At 35.2% G+C, this 25,379-nt stretch overlaps 3 protein-coding genes across 3 annotated transcripts; 1 reads left to right on the top strand and 2 right to left on the bottom strand.

The window, feature by feature from the left end:
* Positions 1 to 95: 95 nt before the first annotated feature.
* spef1 (sperm flagellar 1) lies at positions 96 to 10,165 on the bottom strand. Its single transcript, XM_046875617.1, has 8 exons — positions 9,955 to 10,165; positions 9,228 to 9,339; positions 8,433 to 8,583; positions 8,250 to 8,292; positions 6,149 to 6,212; positions 5,959 to 6,055; positions 3,320 to 3,405; positions 96 to 326 (listed from the first exon to the last, which is right to left on the bottom strand). Exons 1-8 carry the CDS (start codon positions 10,064 to 10,066, stop codon positions 290 to 292), a joined length of 702 nt encoding a protein of 233 aa, XP_046731573.1. The 5' UTR covers positions 10,067 to 10,165; the 3' UTR covers positions 96 to 289.
* Positions 10,166 to 10,641: 476 nt separating this feature from the next.
* adam8a (ADAM metallopeptidase domain 8a) lies at positions 10,642 to 19,838 on the bottom strand. Its single transcript, XM_046837569.1, is given in 26 exon segments — positions 10,642 to 11,328; positions 11,419 to 11,444; positions 11,447 to 11,492; positions 11,633 to 11,704; positions 11,850 to 11,903; positions 13,412 to 13,450; positions 13,537 to 13,702; positions 13,851 to 13,962; positions 14,068 to 14,152; positions 14,411 to 14,488; positions 14,569 to 14,737; positions 14,829 to 14,898; positions 15,464 to 15,659; positions 15,869 to 15,958; positions 16,056 to 16,233; positions 16,330 to 16,472; positions 16,581 to 16,662; positions 17,274 to 17,443; positions 17,542 to 17,610; positions 17,703 to 17,765; positions 18,063 to 18,249; positions 18,722 to 18,798; positions 18,887 to 18,965; positions 19,066 to 19,139; positions 19,343 to 19,443; positions 19,651 to 19,838. Coding segments are annotated over 26 exon segments (2,526 nt in total). The 5' UTR covers positions 19,703 to 19,838; the 3' UTR covers positions 10,642 to 11,280.
* A 1,531-nt stretch (positions 19,839 to 21,369) lies between these two features.
* Positions 21,370 to 25,169, top strand: znf511 (zinc finger protein 511). The gene is made up of 6 exons (XM_046873994.1): positions 21,370 to 21,647; positions 22,645 to 22,718; positions 23,358 to 23,559; positions 24,492 to 24,616; positions 24,719 to 24,889; positions 24,974 to 25,169. Exons 1-6 carry the CDS (start codon positions 21,441 to 21,443, stop codon positions 25,041 to 25,043), a joined length of 849 nt encoding a protein of 282 aa, XP_046729950.1. The 5' UTR covers positions 21,370 to 21,440; the 3' UTR covers positions 25,044 to 25,169.
* The last annotated feature ends 210 nt before the right edge of the window (positions 25,170 to 25,379 follow it).

The raw sequence follows: 25,379 nt of genomic DNA, 5'->3' as shown, positions 1-25,379 counted from the left end.
CATTTAAAGAAATAGGATTCTTCTATAAAATTTTCTTATTTTACTTAAAATAATGCACAGTAATAAGAAAGTTATTTTGAGTTGTTATTTTATTTATTATTATTAGTAGTAGTAGTAGTAGATTAAATAGAATTGTGTTTCTCCCGAGGAGTTGTTCATACATCCTGTGTTTGATTAATTGTTCATTTTTCTCTGGGGAGTGGACAGAATGTGTCTTTAAAGAGATGACTAGGCAGTCCATACCAGCAGCTGACAGCTTGTCTGCAGATTACATTACAGTGAGATGATGCTACAGACTTGGCTCCGGATCTTTCAGCAGTTTGCACCTGAAAAAACAATTCCATATTCATCAGAAGTGTAAAACATAATATTCATTCATTTGGGTCAGGGTGAAAATGGGAAAACCACTTAATAAACAGCAAATGTGTTTATTTAATACTTGATGCTGTAATTTATTAAGCTAGAAATCTACGTCTCAGATGAAAATGTTGACGTAAAGAACAGCAAAACAGTGGCTAGACTATTTTTTTTGTCAATGCCTGGTTTATTGCTGTTGAAAGGATTTATAACCCACTGCTTGACATGTCACATACACAATCAAATACACAAGCACAGACTGTTGTTTGACCCCCTGCTGTGCTGTGCTTCCCTGTCTTCTTCTTTTCAGGACCTTGGTGGCGTATGGTGGCAGCATTGTGGAAACTTCAAACAGAATTTACTGCATGCAAATACTTTCCCTGTGTGCAAGAGTTTATTTAGCCTTATTTAGCCAACATATGGCTCTGTTGTCTTTATTACTATTTAGTCATTTATTTCTTGAGTGCCACTCAGTAAGTATTAAACAAAGTTTCCCTCAACACAATCACCATTTCACCATTTATGTATTAGTTCTGTTCTAGGTAAAGAACAGAATCTTGAAACAGACTGAAATACGCTGAACAGAACTTTCTTTTTCATGGAATCAAATTTAATTTTACGCATTTTCCGCACATATTTTCTACTCCACAAACAACATTTCAATAAATCAGTGGATATTTTGCATATTTGAAGAGTTCTCTCAGGCTAGAACTATTGCTTGTTTTATTCTTAAGCATGCCATAATGTTCTCTTGCTTTCAGATGTAAAAACACACATTTAAAAGTGGCTTGAATGACCCTCCCTAACAGCTCTTCTCTAAGATCTCTCCATTTTGGTTTGTGGTTTTTTACATTTAGCTTCAACTTGACCAAACTATGTGCCGGTCCCGAGTAAAGAATTAGTCATCAGGAAATTATACGATTCTTCTTTATGCACTCTGACTCATTTGCAGTGTAGCTTTTTCTGTCTTGACTTAATGAGAACATTTGTTTTACAGCCAAACTTCACAATTTGTGTTACAGGTTTTGTTCACTGATTTGTAACTCCTGTTTAAATATTATTTAGCTAAGACAACAAAGCTGCTTAAATGAAGTAATGAACCATGCAACTATAAAAGTATTGACCTTTTAGTTTTATTATTAATTCACTGTAAAATCTCCAGCTACTCTTTTGGCAGTGATAACCTTTCAAAAACAGGTAAGAACAATTTTAAGTGGCAAAGTAATAATTCCTGACGTCCAGATGCATCCATGAAACTGATTTACTGCACTGAATATTACAGATGTAGAAGATTCATACTGCCTCCTGTATCTTAGGTTTTGCTCATTGTTTAGAACAGCAGAGGAGCTGTATTAATGCCTGAGGTTGTGAGTCACTGAGCTATTCTGCTGCACGAGCTACCAAGGCTCCGTTCCCACATTCCCAAGCTGCTTGTTCGTTTAGTCTGAATCAGCCTGAGATATCCGATGCATGAGGCTGAGGCTTTAGCAAATGTTTGAGGCTTAGGAGAAAGATATGCATAAGACATTGAGCAAACACACTACTTAGTTCACATTTCACTGCAACAGATCTTCATCTTGAAACATTGCTGTAATTTCCAAGGGAAGTTGCAGCTTTAACGGATGTGGGTTTGTAGTCTTAACAGTTTAGCTACAGTCCTGATACATATATGGTTATGTTTTATTAACAACCGTAACAATTGAAGTGGACAAAGGAAATGTCATCACGTTATATCACAAAGGAAACATGCTAACACAAACATAAACCTCAAACCAAGCAATGAGAAAATGAACAGATAGAGACAGATACACAACTAAAAATATGCAAACAGATGGGTTTTCTTTACCATCCCTCATTTTCCCATGCCCAAAGACTATTAGTAATATATTCTAACACAGGAGGACCAGTATTCTGCAAATTGATTTTAGAAAAAAGCTACTGGCAACACCACTGACCAACATTAAATATTTAGAAGAAAAAAGATACAATGGAAATTTTTTAAATAAGTTAATAATAATGTTACAAGCTAGAGTGTGTATTGTTGTATGAGGCATAGGACACCTAAAAGTAAAAAAAACAAAACAGCAAATGGCATGAAAATTAAAATTGATAGAGAGATATTGCTTAGATCCGATGAATTTTGTTCCAAAAGTGGAAGGGACTAGAGACAACCACTTTAGCATAATTACATAAAATAATTTTCTAAGTAGCAAAATTATGTGAATAAATGTTGTGTATGCATGTATATGTGTAAATGAGTATATGTTAACATTTTAGCAATACTGTATTAACAAAATCATAATAGCACAATGTTTAAACAGTGTAAAGTGGTTTTAGTGGATCTGGCCTTAAAGACCCTGTAGCCATAAATCCAAAGCAGTAGGCCTGTACTCCTTCAAGAACGCAAAACATGCCTTCACTAATTTACTAGTGCAGTCGATTTAAAAGGTATGGTTATATATAGGTTTGATGACCATTCTGTGGCAACCAAAATTAATTTATGACTATAATTAACTTTTTCATCATTTTATGTCTATTGTATTAATTCAGTTAGATTGTATTGAGCAATAAACATAAGCAATGAGCAACTGAATGACATTTTAATACAACATGTATTAATGTTACAAATGATCACAATCCACATCACAATGCATTGCTAAACATTATGATATAAATAACACATAAAGCTACAGAAAAAGTCAAGAAATTATAGAACATTTTAGAAAACATTAATTTCAATTTCAGCTATGAGGTATGTACAGTGTAATTATCAATATACCTCTCATTATAGCACATTTAATACATTTAGTACGCAGAACACACATTTGCCATCAGTGACAAAATAAATGATAACTTCAAGAAGACAAAGGAAAGAGTAAAATGTACTTTTTTTCATCTTTAGCCCTTTTGATACCATGTTCATGGTACTGGTATTCATGGAATGTTGGTGCGGGCTTTGTACCTCTCCAAGTGCTTAGTCAGGTCTTCAATGCGCAGGTCCTTCAGATGAACCAGATGCTCCAACCTATTTACTTTTATCTGTAAAATCTGCAGGCAGGGAAGTAAGACATTAAAATTAACATTAAACTGATGTATCATTACTGAAAGAAAGTAGTCTAAAAAGTCAGTCTGAGCCAAAGTTTATCATACTAAAAACATGCTTTGCGTATTTACAAAAATCACTGGCTGAATCTGAGTTAAAACAACATGCCTGAGGAATTTTGGGTGAGATTGACGAATATAACACCTGGAAGAATCTAAAACAGTTCAGAGCTGTTCAGAGAATATAAAAGAGTGTGGAGGCAATTATATAAAATTTGAACATGCAAGTTACTATTGTGTTTACATTTATATCACAGCTAAAAAAAAGAGTTAAAAAAAACCTTTAATAATTAAAAAAAAATCTTTTTTTCTTCACATGAACATATGGGCTTTTTTTTTTTTTTTTTTTTTGAAATAAGACCTGAGACCTTTCATTGTTGCTTTAAATAAAATGTATGTTGTCATTTTTCCTCATGGTATTTGAGATTTTACATTAAATAAAAATTGTTTATATCAATATCTGCAGTAAATACATGTTGTTTACAGAGGATCAATTACCAGTAGAGATCTGATCCCAAGTAACATGCAATTTTATCACACTAATAAGGGATATACTGTGAATGCAACAAAGTAGCAGCTGATTTACAAAGAAGCAATTAGTGAACCACCTCATACACAAATTAAAGGAGAAAACAATGTATTAACTTCATTTTTATGTGCAACTGATAGCTGTAATGAGTTCAGCTCTCTGAAGAACTCAGAAACTAAAACTAGACAAAATTGTGCTTTTTTGTGATGAGTTCACTTTTCTAAAGGACTCATAGAAACTAAAACTAAACAAAAAAACATTGCAGCTGATTTACAAAGAATCATTTTGTGAAATACCTCACACACAAAGTAAGGGAGTAAGTAGGGAAGGAAAAGTAGGGAAGAGAGAAAAAGTATGAACAACATTTTTACGTGCATTGATAGCTCTGACGAGTTCAGTTCTCTAAAGGAAACTAAAAGTAAACAAGATTGTGCCACCATAAAAGGTGATGCTTCAACATGCATCAAGAAATGATAAAAATACAATATTAATACAACAATGAGCACCATTTATATACATTTTTTACACTCTATATATTTAAACCTGTTGAACCATATCATTTTGTCTATATTTGTTAAATTTCACAAAAATCTTTGTAGTCTGTGTAGTCTGTGCCTGCCCCTTGTTTACAGGCCTTTTTGAATCATTTAGAGCTTGTGTCTAAGTGTAACTTCAGTGTTGCTTATTTTGTATGTAAAATGCACTCTTAAAAAAAACTATTGTAAAAGCCTAAAGCTGGGTGCTTCAAAATAACTGTGTGACGTACATTAAATAAACACAATGAGCAATGTCTTGCTGCTACACTGTTCTATTTCTGATTGCAAAACTTGACGCTATATGAAGCATGACGTTATCTATGTTCTCGTAAATCACAGGAAGTGTGTTCTTGTATTACAGAAATTTTACATGACTATTTACCAAGAATTAGTTTATTCCAGGATGGCATAAATTGATGACACTGATGCTATATTAAAGAGTATTTCTCTAACTGATTTTTATTTCTAGCAATTGTACCTTAAAAAGGGGTTTGTTATGTATCGTTATGTTTTGTCAAATGATCAATTTACAATTTAGAGTCTATTTATATCAAACAATTAGATAGAAATTAAAATTGGTATTGTACGAGGAAGTGAGGTGTGGCAGAGAAGTATGTGAGGGTGATGCAGGACATGTATAAGGACAGTGTGACAGCAGTGAAGTGTGCAGTAGGAACAACAGACAGGTGGAGGTAGGACTGCATCAAGGATCGGCTCTGAGCCCTTTCCTGTTTGCAGTGGTGATGGACAGGTGAGAAGGGGAATGAAAGTCAGCAAGAGAAAGACAGAGTACATTTGTGTGTGAATAAGAGGGAGGCCAGTTGCTGGGAGAAGAGGTGAAGAAGGTGGAGGAGTTTAAGTACCTGGGGTCAACAGTGCAAAGTAATGGAGAGTGTGTTAGAGAAGTGAAGGATGCAGGCATGGTGGAGTGGGTGGAGAAGAGTGGCAGGAGTGATTTGTGATAGAAGGGTATCTGCAAGAGTGAAAGGGCAAGTTTATAGGACTTTGGTGAGACCTGCGATGTTGTAGGGTTTAGAGACAGTGGCATTTAATAAAAAAATGCTGAGGATGGAGCTGACAGGGAGGAGGAAGGCCAAAGAGGAGGTTTATGGATGTGGTGAGGGAAAACATGCAGGTAGTTGGTTTGAAAGAGGCAGATGTAGAGGACAGAGTAGTATGAAGACGGATGATCTGCTGTGGTGACCCCCAATGGGAGCAGCCAAAAGAAATTAAAATGAAATAAGACAAGAAAATGGTTTGCTTTTAGGGCTGAGCAAGTGTTTTTCATTCCAACAAATAATATGAAAAAGTAAAAAAAAAAAAAATGCCAAAAGAGATTTTGTAGGAAAAAGGTGGAAGGAAACTGGGGAGATCACCTTGCTTTTTCTTAAGTTTCAAAATATAGTGCCAGAAAAAGCTTTTATAGCCTCTCACCTCTACAGTCTCCTGTAAAGCCAACAGAGCTTGTTCCTTCTCCTCCAAAATAAGGCGGAAGGCTGGATCTACATTTTCACCCAATACTATAGTAGGGCTGTAAAATAGTGGTCATTAAAAAATGTTCATCTGTCAAATTCTTTAACACTATTAAATGATTGTTTGCTAATACAGACAATGCAGGTAATACTTTAATTTCTCGGTCTTTTTCACAGCTGTCTTGTGAGAGTTTTCAAGCGTGCTCTGGTCATTATCTGCAAGATTAAAATAGTTTTGTTAGTGCCATGTAACTATCCTCTTTAATAATCTTCAACTTATTAAATAGTAATTCAGTGATAATAAACACATGTTTGTATATTTATGCTGCAGTCTTTCAAATGTAACTAGAATCAGTCACTGCCTCCTGATTCCTTTGTTAGCTAGAAAGATGGCTCTTTCTTACCAGATGGTTTACATAGCTCTTTATCAGGCAAAGCTAATCTAATTAGCCTCTGTGTAACCCTCATACCCACATCAAGGTTAGCCACTTAAATGAAAGGCAGTGGACTACAGGACTACAGTGCACTAGACACTAGTTTACAAAGCTATCAATGAGCAAGACAGAGGGCAACAAGAAGTATAGCTAACGTAGACGAGACAGAAGGAGCATGTAAGCATGACTGAGAACAAAAACATTCCTGAAATGTTTAATTCTTTTGTATTCATTTATTAATAATATTAGGTGGGGTCCAGTTACTAGCATGACACTAAAACAGGTAATGGCTACTTCTTACTTAAGTACATGTCAGTACATTGCCCAAACGTCTTTACTTTAACTTGGCTACAAGAGTGTAAAGTCTTCAAATTTTCACATTTTTCAAATAAAGTCTTTTAAAACATGAGTATCTGTACTTCCACTTGAGTGAAGGATGTACGTACTTTTGCCATCTCTGAGCATTTGTGCCTGTGTTAGAATTAGAATAGCTTTCTCTAATCTGATATACTAGGGGTATTCTGCTGTGTGTTAACAGGAGCAGTAAGTCCTTTGCAGAGCCAGTGGATAGTGATAAGGGCCATCTGTTGAAAGAAACTGATAGGGAAAATCTTTTCCTTCAAAAACAGAGGGAGTTGGGCTGACCTCAGGCCATATTCAAGAGATGCAGTAATGAGAATGAGGTGTGGGAAACTGAGAGCTAAATAGTGTGTTATAAAAAAATGGCTAAAGTTTGCATCTGATTTTTATATTAAATTTTAAAGATAAAAACAATTCTGTAACCCATTACTTTAAGATGTACAGTACAAACGCCCGCAACAAATGCACAAAATGCATGAAAAAAGCTGTTTTGTTTTTAAGATGAGTCTAGCCATATGGAAATGTATAGAATAGCATTGTGGGAACTAGAGGGTCAGGGGTTAAGAGGTTTTAAGGTTTTGGCCTTGTGGTCAAAAAAATAAAAATAAAACAAGCTGCCATTGTTGGGTCCCTGAGCAAGACTCATAACCATCAACTTCTAAGATGTATCCATTGTCATTTGTAAGTAGCTTTGGATAAATATATTTTTTAATATTATATTTATATCATTAACATTATTATTATTATTTGTGTTTGTTTTCTATGAGAATTCACTCCCTGACAATCATTCTCACATTATATGATTAAATCTAATGACTTTGACTCCATGTTGGCATGAAGTGATCACAAGATGTTTATGTATCTTTTATCTTGTTGAAGGTCTGATTAGGCATTTCTTTCAACATTTCTTTACACAATGACATTAAACAAAATATGAATACTAATATAATAATAATATAATAATAACTAATATAATAATAATGGAGTGAGTGCTAATATATATTTACAGATGTATATTTAGTGAAGTAATAGAAAAACAGATGACCCCAGAATCGAAATGTTGTGATACAACCACAACAGAAACATTTGCATAACAAAAGTAAAGACCTCTCTAGGCTATGACTTCTTCATTACTTTAAGCCTATCTAAGGAGGAAGAAAATACCATCAGTGGGGAAAAGGTATTGATGTATCAACATGACAATGAGGTCAATTTCTTTTACAGCCATCAGCATTTGCTAAATATACTTTCCTAAAAACATGATAGTAAGGGTTTAAAACTGCTGCTGGGTAGTGCAACGAATGCTATGAGCCAGCAGAAGAAATGCAGCAATAAAGGTTTTAAGTTTATATTGGGGTGAAACTGGAGGAAATGACATGTATAACCACAAAACAGCTAAGCAGTAGTGATAATGGAAACAATGACTTTTCAAACTTTAGGAAAGATCAAATAAACCTACCTGTTTTTGCTTTCTCATTTACAGTGCTGTAGTATTGTAAATCCTAAAGTAGACAGGGACATTTCATTACTTGTAGAGCCAGTAAGTGATTTACTTTAAAGAACCACACACACACACACACACACACACACACACACACACACACACAAACACACACAAACTGATCAAATTGCAGTGACTAACCTGGGTGCCGTTTAAAACTCTCCATACTTGTTTGTCCTCTAGTCTCTCTCTGAGAGCACACAAAACTGGCTCGATGGTGCCCGGTGTGCTGAGCGTAATTTTCTTTAAGGTTTCAGCTGGTAAATTGAAATTGAGTTTGGAGAAGACCTTCCTGAAAAAGCAATCACATTTCAGATGCTTATTTCCCAATTCCCATGGTTGTCATTATAAATGGAAACACACAGTACATTTTACTGCACTTTAATGAACAAAACTGTTGGATAATTTATTTTACCACAGAGCTGTTCCGTTATTGGTTCTGATTGGTTAGATGATGTTGGTTTACTTTTTATTAAGTACCTGCTCCAATAGATGGTATTATATTATTTTTTGTTTTTCTTTGATTTGTTGAACATTTAGGAAAGAAGTCTCCAGTGTCAACACTAGTAAATTTTAATTAATTTATTATTTTTGTTATTTTATCTTGGGGGAGTAGGGGTAAAAAGAAATAATTTCATGAATGCTGAAAATAAAAAGGTTTTAGCTATGCATGTATCAAAGCATGAAATGTTTCTCAATAATAGTAATAACACAAACATTAGTAATGTTCTGTATGAATTATTTTTCTAAGTAAAACTTGCCTATTTTTGGGAATGCATAAACAAACATTCAGCCTTAACTTTCACATTCCATTTTTAGTGCTGAGACAGAGGTCTCATTTGTTCCTTTGGGAGAGTGTGAGGCAGAGACAGGGTCATATAGGCAATGCATGTTTTTTTATTACTTTCTGATTGGAAGACAAATAAATTTGCTTGCCTGCTTAGCGTGTTCCAGTTACTCAGTTTTTGCTGAGTGGAGTGTGCAGGAGTGTAGTTGTGCATCTCCACCAGCTTCGGGTAGAAATGCTTCACAACTTCAGCAGCCATAACTACAGACATGAAAACCAGAGGTTTTGAGATAAGTCAGAAGGTTTTGCAGCCAAGGATCCCTTTTAATCTACAGCCAATTTCCCAGATCACTTCTGAGTCTTATGTGTCTTATGTGAGTGAATATTTCTATCATGAACTCTTTGTTCAGGCACTGGAGTGGATATTTAGAAACATACCCACAACCACGCTTTTGCAGGTGATATGGTTTCCTCAGTAGATAAAAAAAAGACATCACAGTGTTTTTAAATCCAGTAGCCTAAAAAAAACTTGCTGTACACTTTATACCTGACATTCATTTAGCAACTTCCACATGGTCTGCTTTCTAGAGATGTTTAAAATCTTATTGCTCTTGTGCTCTTACAGAGTGATGGATAGATCACATAAAAGTGTGTAAGCATTTTACATTTGCCAATAGACAGTTCTTACTGAATCTATGCGTTCGTCAAATTAAGAAATGTTAATTAGGTAACAAAGGGAAAATGTCAATTTTTGAGTGAAATAGTTACTAAATGCCGCTAAACCTCCATGGATCCCTTTTTTTAAAGTTAAAAGTCTGTATGAAAGCTGGATGAGAGTGAGTGTGCTAGCAAGCAGCATAGCTATCTGAGTTGTACCTCCATCACTGAAGTCACGGGAGATGTTCCTTTTAGGTCTGGAGAGTTTTATTTTATCGATCCAAGCGTAGAGGTCTTGCAGTGCATCTTCATCCAGCTCCTTATTCATCATGAATCGCAATTTTTTATAGACCAAACATGCGTCCAAATGCGCACACTTCAGCTCAGCACCTGTCTTTTGTTACACCGGTTTCTAGGCAACCAAAATACGGCACACCACAGTGGCCAAAACACTCAGAAAGATTAAGCGATTTAAACGTCTAAATCGAATCAACCAATTGAAATGTACACCAGGGTTTCTTCAATCATCATTTACAGACTCTTTTAAATTAAAGAAACTGTAACGATGATGCTTTTTTATTTTTATTTATATAGCTTTCTGAGGTGGCAGCTCAGGAAGGTCATGGGTGCTGGGATTTGAACCCATGACCTTCCTGAGCTGCCACCTCAGAAAGCTATATGAATAAAAAGAAAAAAGCATAATTGTTAATATTTATTGTTGTATGTATTGTAAACTACACCCTTTGAAAAACGATGGTCATAGTTTACAATACATACAACAATAAATATAATACTTTTTAACAAAATATATATTTTAATAACTGGATGCTGTAATTTCCACCACTGTAACGAAACTGAAAAATTATTGTGGGAAACCAAAAGAATTGAAGTGAAAGGACAACATTGTGAAAACACTCATAATTTATTTAAAAGCACCAATAATGTTTAATTAATTAAATACTAACAGAAATGTAAGCTCTAGAAGCTAAAAGTCTTCAGGCCCTCAGACCAGCTGAGAATTTTTAACCATGAGCCAAAATAGGGGTATTACAAGTACAACTAGGGATTAAAAAAACAAAACAAATAAAAACAAATAAAAGAGCAAAAACATGATGCCAGTCGTAAACAATAAGACAGTTGTAAAGTTAATTGTAAAAAACTATTATTGCATATGCTACCAACATGACAAATGGTTTTAAATTACAGTATGAAAGTTGCACAAAACGAAATATTCTACTAATAATTAAAAAGAATGAAAAAGAAAACAAGCACACCTAAAATGTACCATAACAGAAGATTTTTCAAGCAGCTATATCAAGTACTACATCAGGAAAAAAAGGAGTACATCCCTAAGGTCTCAGTGCTTTGTGGGATCATTTCCCATCATTTTGAAGCCCATACTGTTTCCCTTCCCATTTCCTGACAATTGTGCACACAAAAGTCTGAATAATCTTCACAGCTGTGTCTCTTCTAGAGGCATTAAGATTGCTCATTAGGTTTCTCCTGAAGCTCTCTGTGATTCAGAGAAAGTCATGCTGCTTCCCATCATCTGAACTTTGGTGGTTTGAGAGGAACCCTTGGTACTGCAGCTGCCTGGTGTGCACAAACAAAAGACACTGATTCAGCCAGTCCTTAAATGGTCCATACTGAACAATTATTATTTTATGTTGGAAAAAAAATCACCTGAGGGGTATTCCATTTGGGGTTGTACCGGATGGTTTCACAGGAGGCACTGGAGGTGGTTTTGGTTTATTCACCTACAAAATGAAGAAAGCAGAACCTTATATAATATAATATATTTATAATAGTATAATGTACAGTGTAAAGCAGAATCAATAGCAGGTAGAGAAACAGTAGGACTGTATTCAACAACATGCAGTAGAATGTAAAGACTTACAGGCTTGGTAATCAGTGGAGGTAAAGGTTTTGATGGAGCTAGTGGTATAGACCTGGGAAGCAGAGGCTTTTGCTGCATTCAAAGGAAATTAGGAAGTTAGTTTTTCTTAAACAAAAAAAAAATCTAACATAGCAAAATCTCCATGGCTAATGTCATTTAAGTGTAATTTCAAAACTTATAAATAAAAAATTATTATAAGTCATTATTTTATTCATACCTGACTTAAACTACAAATGTTGGGAACAGGATGTGGCTTTGAAGTCCTCAAAACCTGAAATATTAAATTTTATTTACATTATAATTTTAAATTATAATAATATTTAATATAATTTGATATAAATTATACTTTTATATAATTATTATTTGATAAGACATAAATTAATATTATTATAATACATTTATTTAATATCAAATTGATGTAGTCATTTTCATAAATTGTTCTGTGGTTTTGGGGCTAAAGCTCCTAATTAGTGTCTCTCTTGCCCAAATTCTTCTCACAAAAATTATTTGTACATCCAATATCTCACAAAAGTGAGTACACCCCTCAAATTTTGGCAACCAATTAATTATATGTTCTCAAGGGTCAATACTATAAAAATTAAATTATAATTATTTTAGTGTGCAGTGTGCAGCTTGTATATCAGTACAAATTTACTGTCCTCAAAAATTAACTCAACATACAGCTATTATTGTCTAAATGACTGGCAACAAATGTGAGTACACCCCAAGTAAACATGTCAAAACTGTGACCAAAGTGTCAATATTTTGTGTGTGCACCATTGTTATCTAGCACTGCCTTAATCCTCCTGGGCATGGAATTCACCAGAGCTGCACAGGTTGTTGCTGGGATCCTCTTTCACTCCTCCATAATGACATCATGGAGCTGCTGGATTTTAGACACATGGCGCTTATCTATCTTCCACTTAAAGATGCCAGATCATCCAATAGGGCAGTTGTCATCTTGGTGGTGTGTTCGGGGTCGCTTCATGTTGGAAAACTGACATTTGGACCAGTTTCTCAAGGAAGGTCATCATGTTCTGCTTCAGTATGTCACAGTACGCGTTGGAGTCCATGTTTCCCTCAATAAACCGCAGCTTCCCAGTACCAGCAGCACTCATGCAGCCCCAGAACATGATGCTACCACCACCATGCTTGACTGTAGGCAAGACACAATTTTCTTTGTGCTCATCACCAGGGCGTCACCACACATGCTGGCCACCATCTGAGCCAAACAAGTTTATCTCAGACTCATCAGACCACAGGTTCCATATGGTTTTAGTAATTCATGCTCTTGGAAAGGGTTTTGCAGTGTGCGGCCTACGATCTGACCACTGACAAGGGGACCTTCCGCTTCTGCAACCTTTAAAGCAATGATGGCAGCACTCATGAGCCTGTTTTTTGAAGCCAGCTTCTGCACAACAAGATTAATTCTTAAATCCTCAGAGAGTTCTTTGCCATTAGTCATAAGGTTCCATGTTGAACACCCAGTGGTCAGTATGAGAACATTTTACTCAAAGCACTCAATTTTAACTGCAAGATACACAGATTTGTGTGTTCCTCTCAAGCAGACATGATGGTATGAACATGATGAATAGGACATGTGGCTTTGCATGGTTAAACGACACACAGCTGATATCTTTTAGGGTGTACTTTTGTTGGCAGTTATGTTGTCAATAATGGCTGTTATTTTCAGAGGACAATAAATATAGTTAGTATTGTGTTTGTCTGTTTGCTTGTTTTACCTAAACCTTTCTTGCATAATTACAATGGTTTAATTACCTGGCCCATCCTGGATTCTTCTGCTGCTACCACTGGAGGCTGCAGGTAAAATGTAAGAAGTCATCAGTATTCTTGTATAATCACTACATAATGTATGCCCATGTTAAAATAGTAAATAAGCAAACCTGTGGTGGAGCTCTGCAAGGAGTAAATAGGGCCTGTGATGCAGATGATTCGAGAAAAGTGGGCTTGCTGATACGAGGGGGTCCGCATATTGGGCTGTTCTTTACACTGGCTGACTGAAATGCTGGGTTGCATTGACCTGGGTAGAGGTTCAAGTCTCTAAAGGAGCTTGTGGTTTAAAAAAAAACCCACACAAACCCACACACACACACACACACACACACACACACACACAGACAGACAAAACTGTTATAAATTTGTTTTACACAAGACAAATGAAAGCTGAGTGAACAAAATCACAATATATAGTTCTAACCGTTTCTTGGTGGATTTATTTTGTTTTTTATAGTAGACCAAGCCTACAATTATTACAATAATCAGCAGCAGGATGCCTACGACAATGACCACACCAATGACCCCATCTTGCCCTGTTAAACAAAATCACAGAGATTTACATAAAATTCAAACATGCATTAAAAAAATACGTTAATAACTTGAATAGTTAAATTGTATGATTAAAAAAATTGACATACAGCGTGTAACTTCATACAGCTTTATGTCACAGTAGGGCGGGGCCCAGCCTGGATCACAATGGCACTGCCTCTCATGATTACACACCTATGATTAAAATAGTACAGTCACACAGGGTGAAAATCTCCACATCAGCTGGGTAATGCCAAATAAATACTCCAAACAATAAAATAAAGGTCAGAGTTAAAAGAACATTGACTTCTATTTTTAAAAAACCTTTAAAAATGATTTGCTTTTATGAAAAACTTGATATATTAGCCTTTTTGTGTACAGCAATCCCTCTTAATTTCTATTCATTAAAAAAAAAAAAAAAGATTACAAAAATATTGTATATGTAATACATACTCCGTGATTATTGCATTTTGCAGAGCAGTTAGCAGTTCCATAGATACTGATGTCCTCGCAAAGGCTTTTGAAACACACCTGTTAACAAAAAATGTATATGTATATGTATATACGTGAAGACACTGGGCAAAAAACTAAATAGACATTATTTCACTGACCTTGTTTGTCCCACATTTGGTACCTGTTGGCACCATTCCTATGTCTTCTGTGAGAGAGGCATCCACAGCCATTTTGCATGTACTCTGACCCATACTTATTTCATTTTTTTTTTTGGTTATTGGATAATTATTTCCACCAAAACAGTATAATTTCCCACATTTCTTGTTTCTTTAGGCAAAAAAAAAAAAACAAGTTATTCGAAAGTAAACAGAGTAATAATAAAAGTAATGCAACACGCAGACAGCAGAATCATACTTACTGATCTTGACATCTGAATCTGGAAAATGGACAGTTGTTATTAAAGCATACATCATCAGCAACATCAGCATCTGCAAATTCAAAAGACATTAATTTAACAAATTAATACATATTCACTCATATCCACATATTCACTGAAACTGCTTTATCCTGGTCAGGGTCATGGAAGATCTGGAAACTATCCTGGGAATGCTCATCATGAACTAAAGATACACCTCAAGTGGGACACCAGTCCATAGCAGGGCGGAATGCACACTCGTGCACACATGCTCTGAAACTAGTGGCATGTTTTTGGGAAGAAAATTTACCTTTTGGAGTATGTAATATTCTAACATACTAATGTTGTTTTTTTTTTTATTCAATTTATTTTTCCTTCCGTTTTTCTGTCATGGACCAGTCATCATTTTACTGTATTGTGTATGATTGTGTGTGTATTGAATAAAATATTCATTTGATTTAGACAGACAGGCATTTTTAGGATCAAGCTCAGGATCAAACCACAGACCCCATAGCTGTGCGGCATTACCCACTTTTTGTATATTCCATTCGTTTTAGTGTAAACTTCAATAATAAACTATCTACATATTTGAAAATATCCAAAAATAAATATTTAGGAAAACAGCGTAGAAAGTGTACCTGGTCCCCACAGAATTTTGCAGTGCTCCTGGTGTGATGGACACTGGCCATTATAGCAATAGCCTTGGTTGGAGTTACATGGAGACCCATTCATCTTGTAGTCATCTTTAGGACACTGCGCTAATTTTCCTGTGCAATATTCCTCCAGATCACAGTCATGAGCCACGGGTCTACACAGACTTCCTGCTTGCTTTAGCTGTAGAAGTAGAATGAATTTAAACAATAACGTTTTAAATGCCCAGCCCAAAAAGTGCAGGGCATTATTGTTTAATTGACCTGATTTACACACTCTACTGTGTTCTTTTAGTGCAATAAGTGAAAGTGAGATGAGAGGCCATAAAAGAGCTCAAGATTATCTGCACCTGAATCTTGGGCTGCAGTAAAATAAATAATTGCCGTTATTACCTTGCACTGGTGACAGCACTCCCCATGTGCACACTGAGAGCCTTCTGTCAGTTGGCAGGTAGTGGCATTACAACAAGGGTTCTCACATTCCTTAAAACAATTAATTCAATTAATTACAATTATTAAATAAATTACTTTGTTTATTTATTAATTGAACTTTTTTTACAATGTGTTTGAAAAATTTTACCTGTAAAGTTCCACAGTCACATTCTTCACCTTTTTCCACAATGGCATTACCACAGACTGGACCTCCCACCAGATCATCCTCATTTGGAGCGTTTAGTAGGCAGCGAACATCATAGTTCTGTAAAAATGTCTCCAAAGCCATTTTGCTACAACTGCTGAAGTGTTCGGGAAACACGTGTCTATGGGAAGATGATAAAAAAAAATAAACATAGCTTTGCATGTGATCTGTATCTTTTATTTTTAAATAGTAATAAAACTATTCATTGTATTCTTACCCAATACTGTCTCCCATGACACAGTTCTGGCCAGCTTGTGTTTTTGGGCAGATACAATGTGATGCATCATGTGACATGCCTAAGTTATGGCCCATTTCGTGTGCAATAGTGGAGGCGATCCCAAGAGGACTGTTACTGTGGTCCTGAAAGAAGAACAGTGCTTTTAGTTGGTGTTCCTGATGCCTCTACAGTAATCTTATTAAATATATAAAATATAACTATCAGAACAAATTGATTATATAAAAACAAACCTCATTCACAGCACCAGATAAAGGAAAGCACATAGAGTTCAGAGGAGCCAAGCCAACAGTTGATCCTTCAAAATTCACCCCACTGCATTTATTCAAATGGAACAAAAAAAGGAAAGACAAGACAAAACTTTAAATTCTGCAAAATGTATATTAATACATGCAGTGTGTCAGGCTACAAATGTGGCACAATTGGACAATTTAACACATGCCAACAGCATAAGCATTTGTATTTGTATAAAATAAGCACAAAAATCTACTCCAGAAACTCATTAAGCGTTTGTATTGTGGTCATTTGAGATTAAATTGAAACGTTTGGTTATGTGTAACATGTTTGTTGGAAAAAAAGGACTGCATGTAAGGCACTGGATAACCAATGTAATCAGGTGGTGGTGTATTGGTACATTTTGACTGTTTAATAGCTTGTGGATTAGGGTCTTATAAAAAATCTTTGGCAAAATACTACAAATTGTAGATGGACCATAGATGGACTTTTAATGTTTACCTCAAACATATATCCGAAATAAACATTATACGCCAAAGGTTTGCAATAGCAATAATTTTAAACTAGTATTATGCTAAATATGTTTTTTAAGGAACTGCAACTAAATTTTTTTTAAATAAAATGTGTTGATGCTCCAAATACCTCTTACTGCATTGTGTTCTTCACCATTTTTTTTTATTAAAATTACTCACGTAACAAACTGTGCATTGTCATGCTTCTTCCTTGGTAGGAGCTCTGTCTGACGCCAATTTAAAAAACGGTCCAGAGTTTGATCAGACACTCTGCTAACGTCAAACTGGTCTCGATTATTCCAGACCTCTAATCCCACCAACATTACATGGATGTTTAGAGGACGATAGAGCTGCAAACAACGTGTTAAATAATGCATTCAGAAACATATTTTTATTTTTATAAAAAATGTTTTACCTAAAGCACAAGCAATTTAAGAGGATGAAGTACCTTGTTCACATGATTAGCAACTTCCAGCATTCGTGTCTCTATTTTCCTCAAGCTTCCATAATTTGTGAACTGAAAATAAATAAAATTAGCATTTTTTTTTAAATACTATAAAATGAAGGTTATTTTAAGTTTTCAAAAAAATTACACATAAAAAAACATACCTCTTTATGATCAACCACTATAACCATCTCAATATATCGTCCTCCTTGGGGCACTGTGATTTTCTAGAGAAATGAAAATTGTTTTAGGCTTATATTAGGGAGGTCCACATTAGAAAAAAAAGAGGAACCATTAGACTGTAAGTAAGACATGTCTAAAATGCTACACATAAGCTTTTGCCCAGCAGAATGGATTTATCTAGTACCTTTTTCAGAAAATAAGAACCCTTAATTATCCAAAGAATTATGAAAGAACTTTAAAAATGTTTTTTTTATGAGTTTTTTTCTCTCTATGAGTGCCATTTCTACATATAATTAAAAATGCAGCAAAATAAAACAAAATATTTATTAAACTCTCAGTACCATGTTTCTGCTTTTATGCAGCCCAGCAAGTCTCGGTGAAACTCCGTAATCATAGACAGTATCGTTGATATATCCATAAGTTGCCCTCTTAGTCCTCAAGTGCTCTTGTTTGTAAACTGCATGATCCCCTTCAAGAGAATCCTCCAGTGGCTCAATCAGATAAATTTGTTGTTCTGCTCTCAAAACCCTCTAAAAAATATTAACACCAGATATGTTCAAGAAAAGATGAGCATGGAAGTAAGCAAAAGTTATTGCTTTAAGATTTTTTTCTCGAAAAACACAAACTGAATAATATGTCATCATATTTTGTGTTATGCAATGATATTTTGCAATTTGTATTCAGATACCACTGTAAGAGTCAATTGAGTCCAACAAAATGAATACTATACAACCTTCTGGTCATTAGGAACTTTAACTTCAAATAATTTCTTTCAATTGTAATATAACTCATACAACAAATGACATTAGTCAGCCTTGTTGCTTTTTTAATCAGATTTTGTCTGCGGCCTCATAGTAATAGCATTTTGGTTTGTTTCAAAAAATGTATATTAACTAAACTAAAAAATAAAGGACTTACAGAACATCAGCATTTTTGTATGTGTTTAATAACCACATAAAATCAACTAAAAGCTTGAAACCATTATAACAGCTTTCCTTACCGCATTCCTAAACACATGCCAACACTGACGGAGGAGTCATTTATATTTCGAATATGTCCCTGGTAGTAGCAGTGATCCTACAGAAAGTAGAAGAGATCAATCACAAATGTACAATGAAATGTAAATAGAAAAGGCAAGGTTTTGTTACAGCTTGAACTGTCTTACCACATTAGATGGATATGTAGTCTCTTTCCTCCCATCTTCTGTGTAATATGTAAGAGAGTAATTCTTCCCTAACAGCTCCCTACAGTAAAAACACATTATTAAATTGTGACATTTTGTACTTTTTAAATATATCACATTTTTATTGATTATTTCCATAATTGCTTAAATGTTTGTCACACCTGTTCTTTTCCAGCGATATTTTGAAGTTTTTGCCATCAATATCCAAGGCATATTCAACTACCGTGGGATATTTCTGTTGGCATAAAATGCATTAAAGTGAAACATAAATAGAAATAATACATTATATATTACTTTAATTAATATGATTAATTGCATGCTAGTAAAACAAAATTAAGTTTCATGTTTATAATCGATTACACAAACTCGTTTGTTTATTATGTATAAGTTGTATTTACAAAATTCTCATAAATGATTATGACACGGAGATCGTCGCACCTCCTGATGAGCGGCGCTCCTCTTTACTCGCCCAGGCTTCAGTCGAACCACCTCGTAGTGCCGCACATGGGGGAGACGCGCATGCGCAGCTCGACAAATCTCTGGAAGCAGTTCAAATGGAACTTTTTTGTCTTATTATAATTTACATTTATTACATGCCATCTATCATAACTATCATCCCAATGTGTCGCTGGTTACTAGACCGACAATGAACACCCAACTCGCAACATATAAAGGCGGACAGCTACCAAAAACCTTGTACAGTTCTATATAAATCATTAAGAAGTCCTTGTCATCTTTGTACTCACCCCAAACTGAAGTGTATAAGAAAAGTAATAAAAATAAATTACTACAGCGCATGGTTGTCTGTACTGCTGTGCTTCGTGGTTGTTGGATAAAGAAACTTCGGAGTTCTCGGACTTTTCTTGCCAGTTTGATCGACGCTCCGCCTCCGAGTAAGAATATGGTAAGAAATTACCATTCACATGAAGAGAGTGTGTGACCTCTGTATCCGGGAAGAGCCACTCATCATCGAGTCAGCTTTTACAAAAAAAAAAAAAGGATTTCCTGTTTAAAACACACACGCCATCTACAGGACTTTAGTTATCCATTTCTTTAAATGGAAACTACAATAAAGTAACAGTAAATATTACTTACAGTTACTTCAATTTCCACCTGTATGTACATTATACAATCATCATGTACAGTTCATAGAAACAGCACATTATTGTTATGCAACGTTTTTACCTGATTAATGCACCTTAATGTGCATTTCTTAGATTCCCACCTGACTGCCCTGCTGTGAACAGTGTATCATAGGATTGTTTTTATAATAACCTAGAGTTATACCCTCTATCATCTTTTAATTTGGACTACCCTCAATATTTTTGACAGCTTGTTGCATATATGTGAACTGGCTGGTGTAACATTAAAATTTCACTTTGGAATGAATACCTACCTACCTACCTACCTACCTATATACCTACCTATATACCTACCTACCTACCTACCTACCTACCTACCTACCTACCTACCTACCTACCTACCTACCTACCTACCTACCAGGGTGCCAATCTTTTCCAAAAAGGGTCACTATGGGGCAATTCTTCATTCTAACCAAGCAAAAGCCACACATGGTAGTACTGCATGCCAATATCAACTGAATAAACAGGGGGAATGAGGTGTGACTTCTCTCTGATTAATGAAATCCTGAACTCATACCAGCCCTTGTACTGTCTCATAAAAACCATAATGTACACAGCTTTTGACTTGTCGCACCACAGTTCAATATGCTGCATTTGTGTGCTGTAGCAATACAGTTTTCTGAAACTAAGTGGCCCAAATTTGTTCTAGTCTGAGAATGCAAATGTGCACAAAGCGTGGTCTATGCAGACATGTTATGCCCAGGTTGGAGTGGAAGAAGTTCAGTTGAGTTTGAACCATTGAACAGCTCTGCTACCTCCAGCTCCACCTCCTGTCTTTTATTCAATGCCACTGTCTCTAAACCATACCACATCGCAGGTCTCACCACAGTCCCACTCTTAAAGATACTCTTCTATCACAAATCACTCCTGCTATCACTCTTCTCCATCCACTCCACCCTGCCTGCACTCATTTCTTTACTTCTCTAACACACTCTCCATTACTTTGCACTGTTGACCCCAGGTACCTGAACTCCTCCACCTTCTCCACCTCTTCTCCCTGCACCCGCACCACTCTACTGCCCTCCCATTGACTTCAATTCCCCTTCTCTCCAGCACGTACCTCCACCTCTCCAGGCTCAAAAGTGTTATTATTACTGTTATTTTAAAATACAGACCAAGATTTGAAAGAATTTTTTTTTTTTTTAGGATTTTGCAGTTGTAATACATAATACATTGCCCTCTTTTTCTATCACAGTTATTTTCTTGGTGCCTTTACAGCCTTAGCATGTGGGATTTGCTGCCCTCTTGTGGCTGAAGTTTGAAGGTTATATTATTATATTTTTTCGAATGCTGAGTTGGTGTTTAGGACCTGTGAGACGCCGGCCTCCTTGACGTTTCTATGACGTTTAAGGAAGTCCGTGTGTTGACAGGCAGAAGCAGGACGCACGTGCGCTATGTTGCACTCTAGTAATTTGATTCAACTTTTGGTTGCATGTGATGCACCGAAAATCGATATTCATTCTGTACCACTGGTCGAAAACTCTGGAGAATTATTTTCTCAGCAGTTATTCAGGAGAAGCGATGGACCGGAGAAAAACAGCTCACCGTTTACATTCACACCGCAACGATTCCGTCTCGACAAAGATGATGAGTTTTTTGCGGTATGTTTTTTCTCTCTGATCTTCACTGTGAGTGACTAAGAGCAGGTTAAAGGTGACGGCAATTGGTAGATCTGGAAAAGGATGCAAAAGACTGGAATTTACAAGCAATCTTTTCCAGACCTCGCAAAACATGCACATTTAAAACAAATATAATTCAAACTTACTGGGCTTCATAAAAGCAGAAACATGCTGCTGAGAATTTAATGAATATTTTGCAATTTTTAAAATATAATATAGTATATATAATTTCTCCATATATATATATATATATATATATATATATATATATATATATATATATAATTGTATATATTATAATGAAAACATTAATACTTTAATTGCTTAGTAAAAGTATAAACATTCACAAGACAATGGGTTTGAGTTAATGCTTTCTTTTTAATAAGCCACTGAACTTGAGTCAAAAAAAAAAAAATGCTAAAAGTCTGGAAAATGTAACACTTAAGCCTGAAGTAAGCTCTGACAGGGTTTCAAGGCCAGGAACCCTGCAGACATTTGGGAATCGAAGCCTTCGTGTGGTTTAGAGCACAGGGTTCATCTAGTGCAGCTCACCTCTTCCTGCCTGTAAAGGCTTTAATGGAGTAAGTGTGATGTGTGGTGCTACAACAATTGTGTTACTGTCAAATTTGATTCATTATTCATTTCACAGGATGTTGACTTTTCATTACACTTCATCAGTTATAGTTCTGACATTCCTGCTGGTAGGGGGAATGTTGAGGCTGTAATCACTATTTAAATCTGCCCCAAGTATCTAACCTGAGTAACATCTCTATTAGTGGGGTTTAGTCAGTGCCAGGGTATGTTACACTGATTGGGGATAACAATGCAACAATGCACTGTGCCATAGTATGTAATTAATGTACATATTATCATAGATAAAAATTTATTTTTTCTACATTCAAAGGTTTTGATAAATCTCGGGTTGCAAATGTTTTTGCATTTAGCAGTTCTTCTCTAAGCCGATCCCTCTCCCCAACAGGATGGCGATGTGCACAGACACTTGTACTTGCAGGATCTTGTGACCCCTCACACAGAAGGACCGCCAGCTTTAAAGTAAGTGTTGTTAGATTAGAGAATTATCAGACCTACAAAAGAGCACTGTGACCTTCTCACATGTATTTGAGTGAACTTGACAGTATGTTTCTGATCAGTTTTACTGTCTTTCTGTAAAAAGGAATTATGCAGTTATTTTCTTACAGAGACATACATTTATTATTCAGAGCTAATTGCATGATTGCAATTTATAATATTTATTGTATACTTTATTTTTTGTGGGTGGCTAATTGTGGAACCAAGGTAATCTACCAGATGGAACAAATACTTTTTAATTAAAGTTTACCAAATGTTACTTTTTAATATGGATCATTAGTGAAAACAAAAACTGATCAAACATAATAAATAAAATAATTGAATAATGGGTAAAATGTCTGTCTTTTTGACATATTCGGTGCAGTGCCAATGCATAATTTTGGCAGGTAATAATTGATGTAAAAAATATTTTGGTACCATATCAGTGATGTGATCTTTAATGGGCTTATTGTACTAATATCTCTTGATATCAGTACAGTGTTGTCACATTCCATAATCAATGTAAAGTTTTAAAATGGAAGATAAAACTATTTAGCATATTTGATATGCTTGAGTTTAACTTTTATTTACTTGTCTTGTTATGTCTCTAACTTTTTTTTTCAGCATTTCAGAATTCCAGTGTCACGTTGCTGGCTGTAAGCAGCTGTTTGACACTCTAGAGACATACGAACACCACTACAATTCACTTCATCGTCATGTGTGCTCCAGCTGCAAGCGCTCCTTTCCGTCCAATCGTCTTCTGGATATACACATATTAGAGTGGCATGACTCTCTTTTTCAGGTCATGGCAGAGAGAGAGTGTATGGTAATGTCTAGACCATAAATATTCATGATGATTAGGAAGTATAAACATTACAGTTACATTTAAAGATATAATTTTTTTGACAGCTTTATTATATTTTATGCCTGCACAGCCAAATTCCCAGTATTAAATGAATGAATTAATACAGCACTTTACAAACACTTGAATGATTCAAGCAGCCCTGGAAACATGGCTGGGTGATTCATGCAGCGCACCTTAAACCCCGCTAATGAAAATTAAATTAGTACTGAATTAACATTACTTGTCTTCCTATAGCCATTCTGTTAGAAGACATTCAGCATAGAAATTAAAGTGAAAATTAGTTCTGCTTTTGGCGTTTGCGGCAGAGCTGGATCTTCCCACATCAAGAAAATGCATAATACAGGAAGAACGTGTTATACAATTTCAAAAAGAGAACAAGTCTTCAAACAGATCCATTTTGTAGAAATCAGATATGCTATAAGAAGACACTCCAAATACAGCAGTGAATCTTTTACTTTCTATGGCTTATTTAAAAGTAAACCTGGAAGTTTTTCCTAATTGGACACAAAAAAAAATAGCTGCCTTTTAAAAAATATTTTATATATATATATATATATATATATATATAAAATATTTTTTAAAAGGCAGCTATTTTTATCATACAAAATGTATGATCTAGTATGTGTAGTTTATGCCGCCATCTTTTGGCTGTAGTCAGTGAAGTGTCATTTTGAAGAGTGGAAAAATCATTCAGTCTTTGTTTACCACATTGTCTTTTGTCTGCATGCTTTGTTTAGGAAAATATTAACTGTGTTCTTGCTTTGTATTTTATCCTAATTGTTAAAGACTTAAAATAGCATGACCATATGCAAAATGGAAACACTCTACTCCTACTACACAACTGGAAACAACTTGACTGTTGTTAAGATGTCCAATGTAATATGGCTTTTCAGTATCAGTGTTTGGTTGAGGGATGTGGACTAAAATTCCAAACCAGTAAAGAAAGGAAAGAGCACCTGATCACAACTCATAGCTATCCAGCAGACTTCAGGTTTGACAAACCAAAGAAAATCAAAAGGTGCGACCACTGAAACTTCGAATTTGCTATACAACGGCTGGAAATATGTTATTAGTGTAGTGCTCATTTTTGCTTAAAAAATAAGTTTTTATTCATTTTTAGAGGATCAAAAAAGGATAAGATTCCTCAGCAAAAGGAAATGTGTCCAGCAGGCCCTGGTAATGTAGTAAGTCAACATGGAGAATTGGAAAATTGTGAGTTGATGGAGACCCAAGAGTCTGAGAGTCCTGTGCCTGTTCTTCCTGAGCGACTGAAGCCACATTATTCATATAAGTAAATATTTATAAAGTATGTGTTTAAACAGCATTAAATATGTGACTGGGTCATGTTATTAAAATATATATATTTTTTTTCCAGGGTTCCACCAACTATCTGCTTTGGCCAAGGCTCAGTCCGGGGCTTTAGAGGTGGAAGGAAAAAGAAGTAAAGAAAAGCTTGCATATGTTAAATAATTTATATCTTTTATATGACCTTACTTTTTTGTGCATCCAGAATGATATTAGAGTACTATTTTTTTTTTTTTTTTTTACAATAAAAATAGCTAAAATCCCAATCCTTTCTGGCAGCATGTAATTTATTATTTTTAATACATTATTCTTTGGTTTAATTGATGCAAGTCATGTAATGATTCAAAAACAGGGGAATATATATTGGCAAACTTTAGTTAGCATTGTCTTTTCAATTGTTCCACTTGCTCTTGTTATCGCGCAAATTGAGAGGTTTGAATAGGCACTGGTGTTGCCATTGACTTATTTTACAAACA

Source organism: Silurus meridionalis, chromosome 2 (genome assembly GCF_014805685.1).
Source record: "Silurus meridionalis isolate SWU-2019-XX chromosome 2, ASM1480568v1, whole genome shotgun sequence".
In the NCBI taxonomy this organism is placed as follows: Eukaryota; Metazoa; Chordata; class Actinopteri; order Siluriformes; family Siluridae; genus Silurus; species Silurus meridionalis.
The sequence above is the reverse complement of the archived record's forward strand: the minus strand, read 5'-3'. Positions and strand labels throughout refer to the sequence as shown.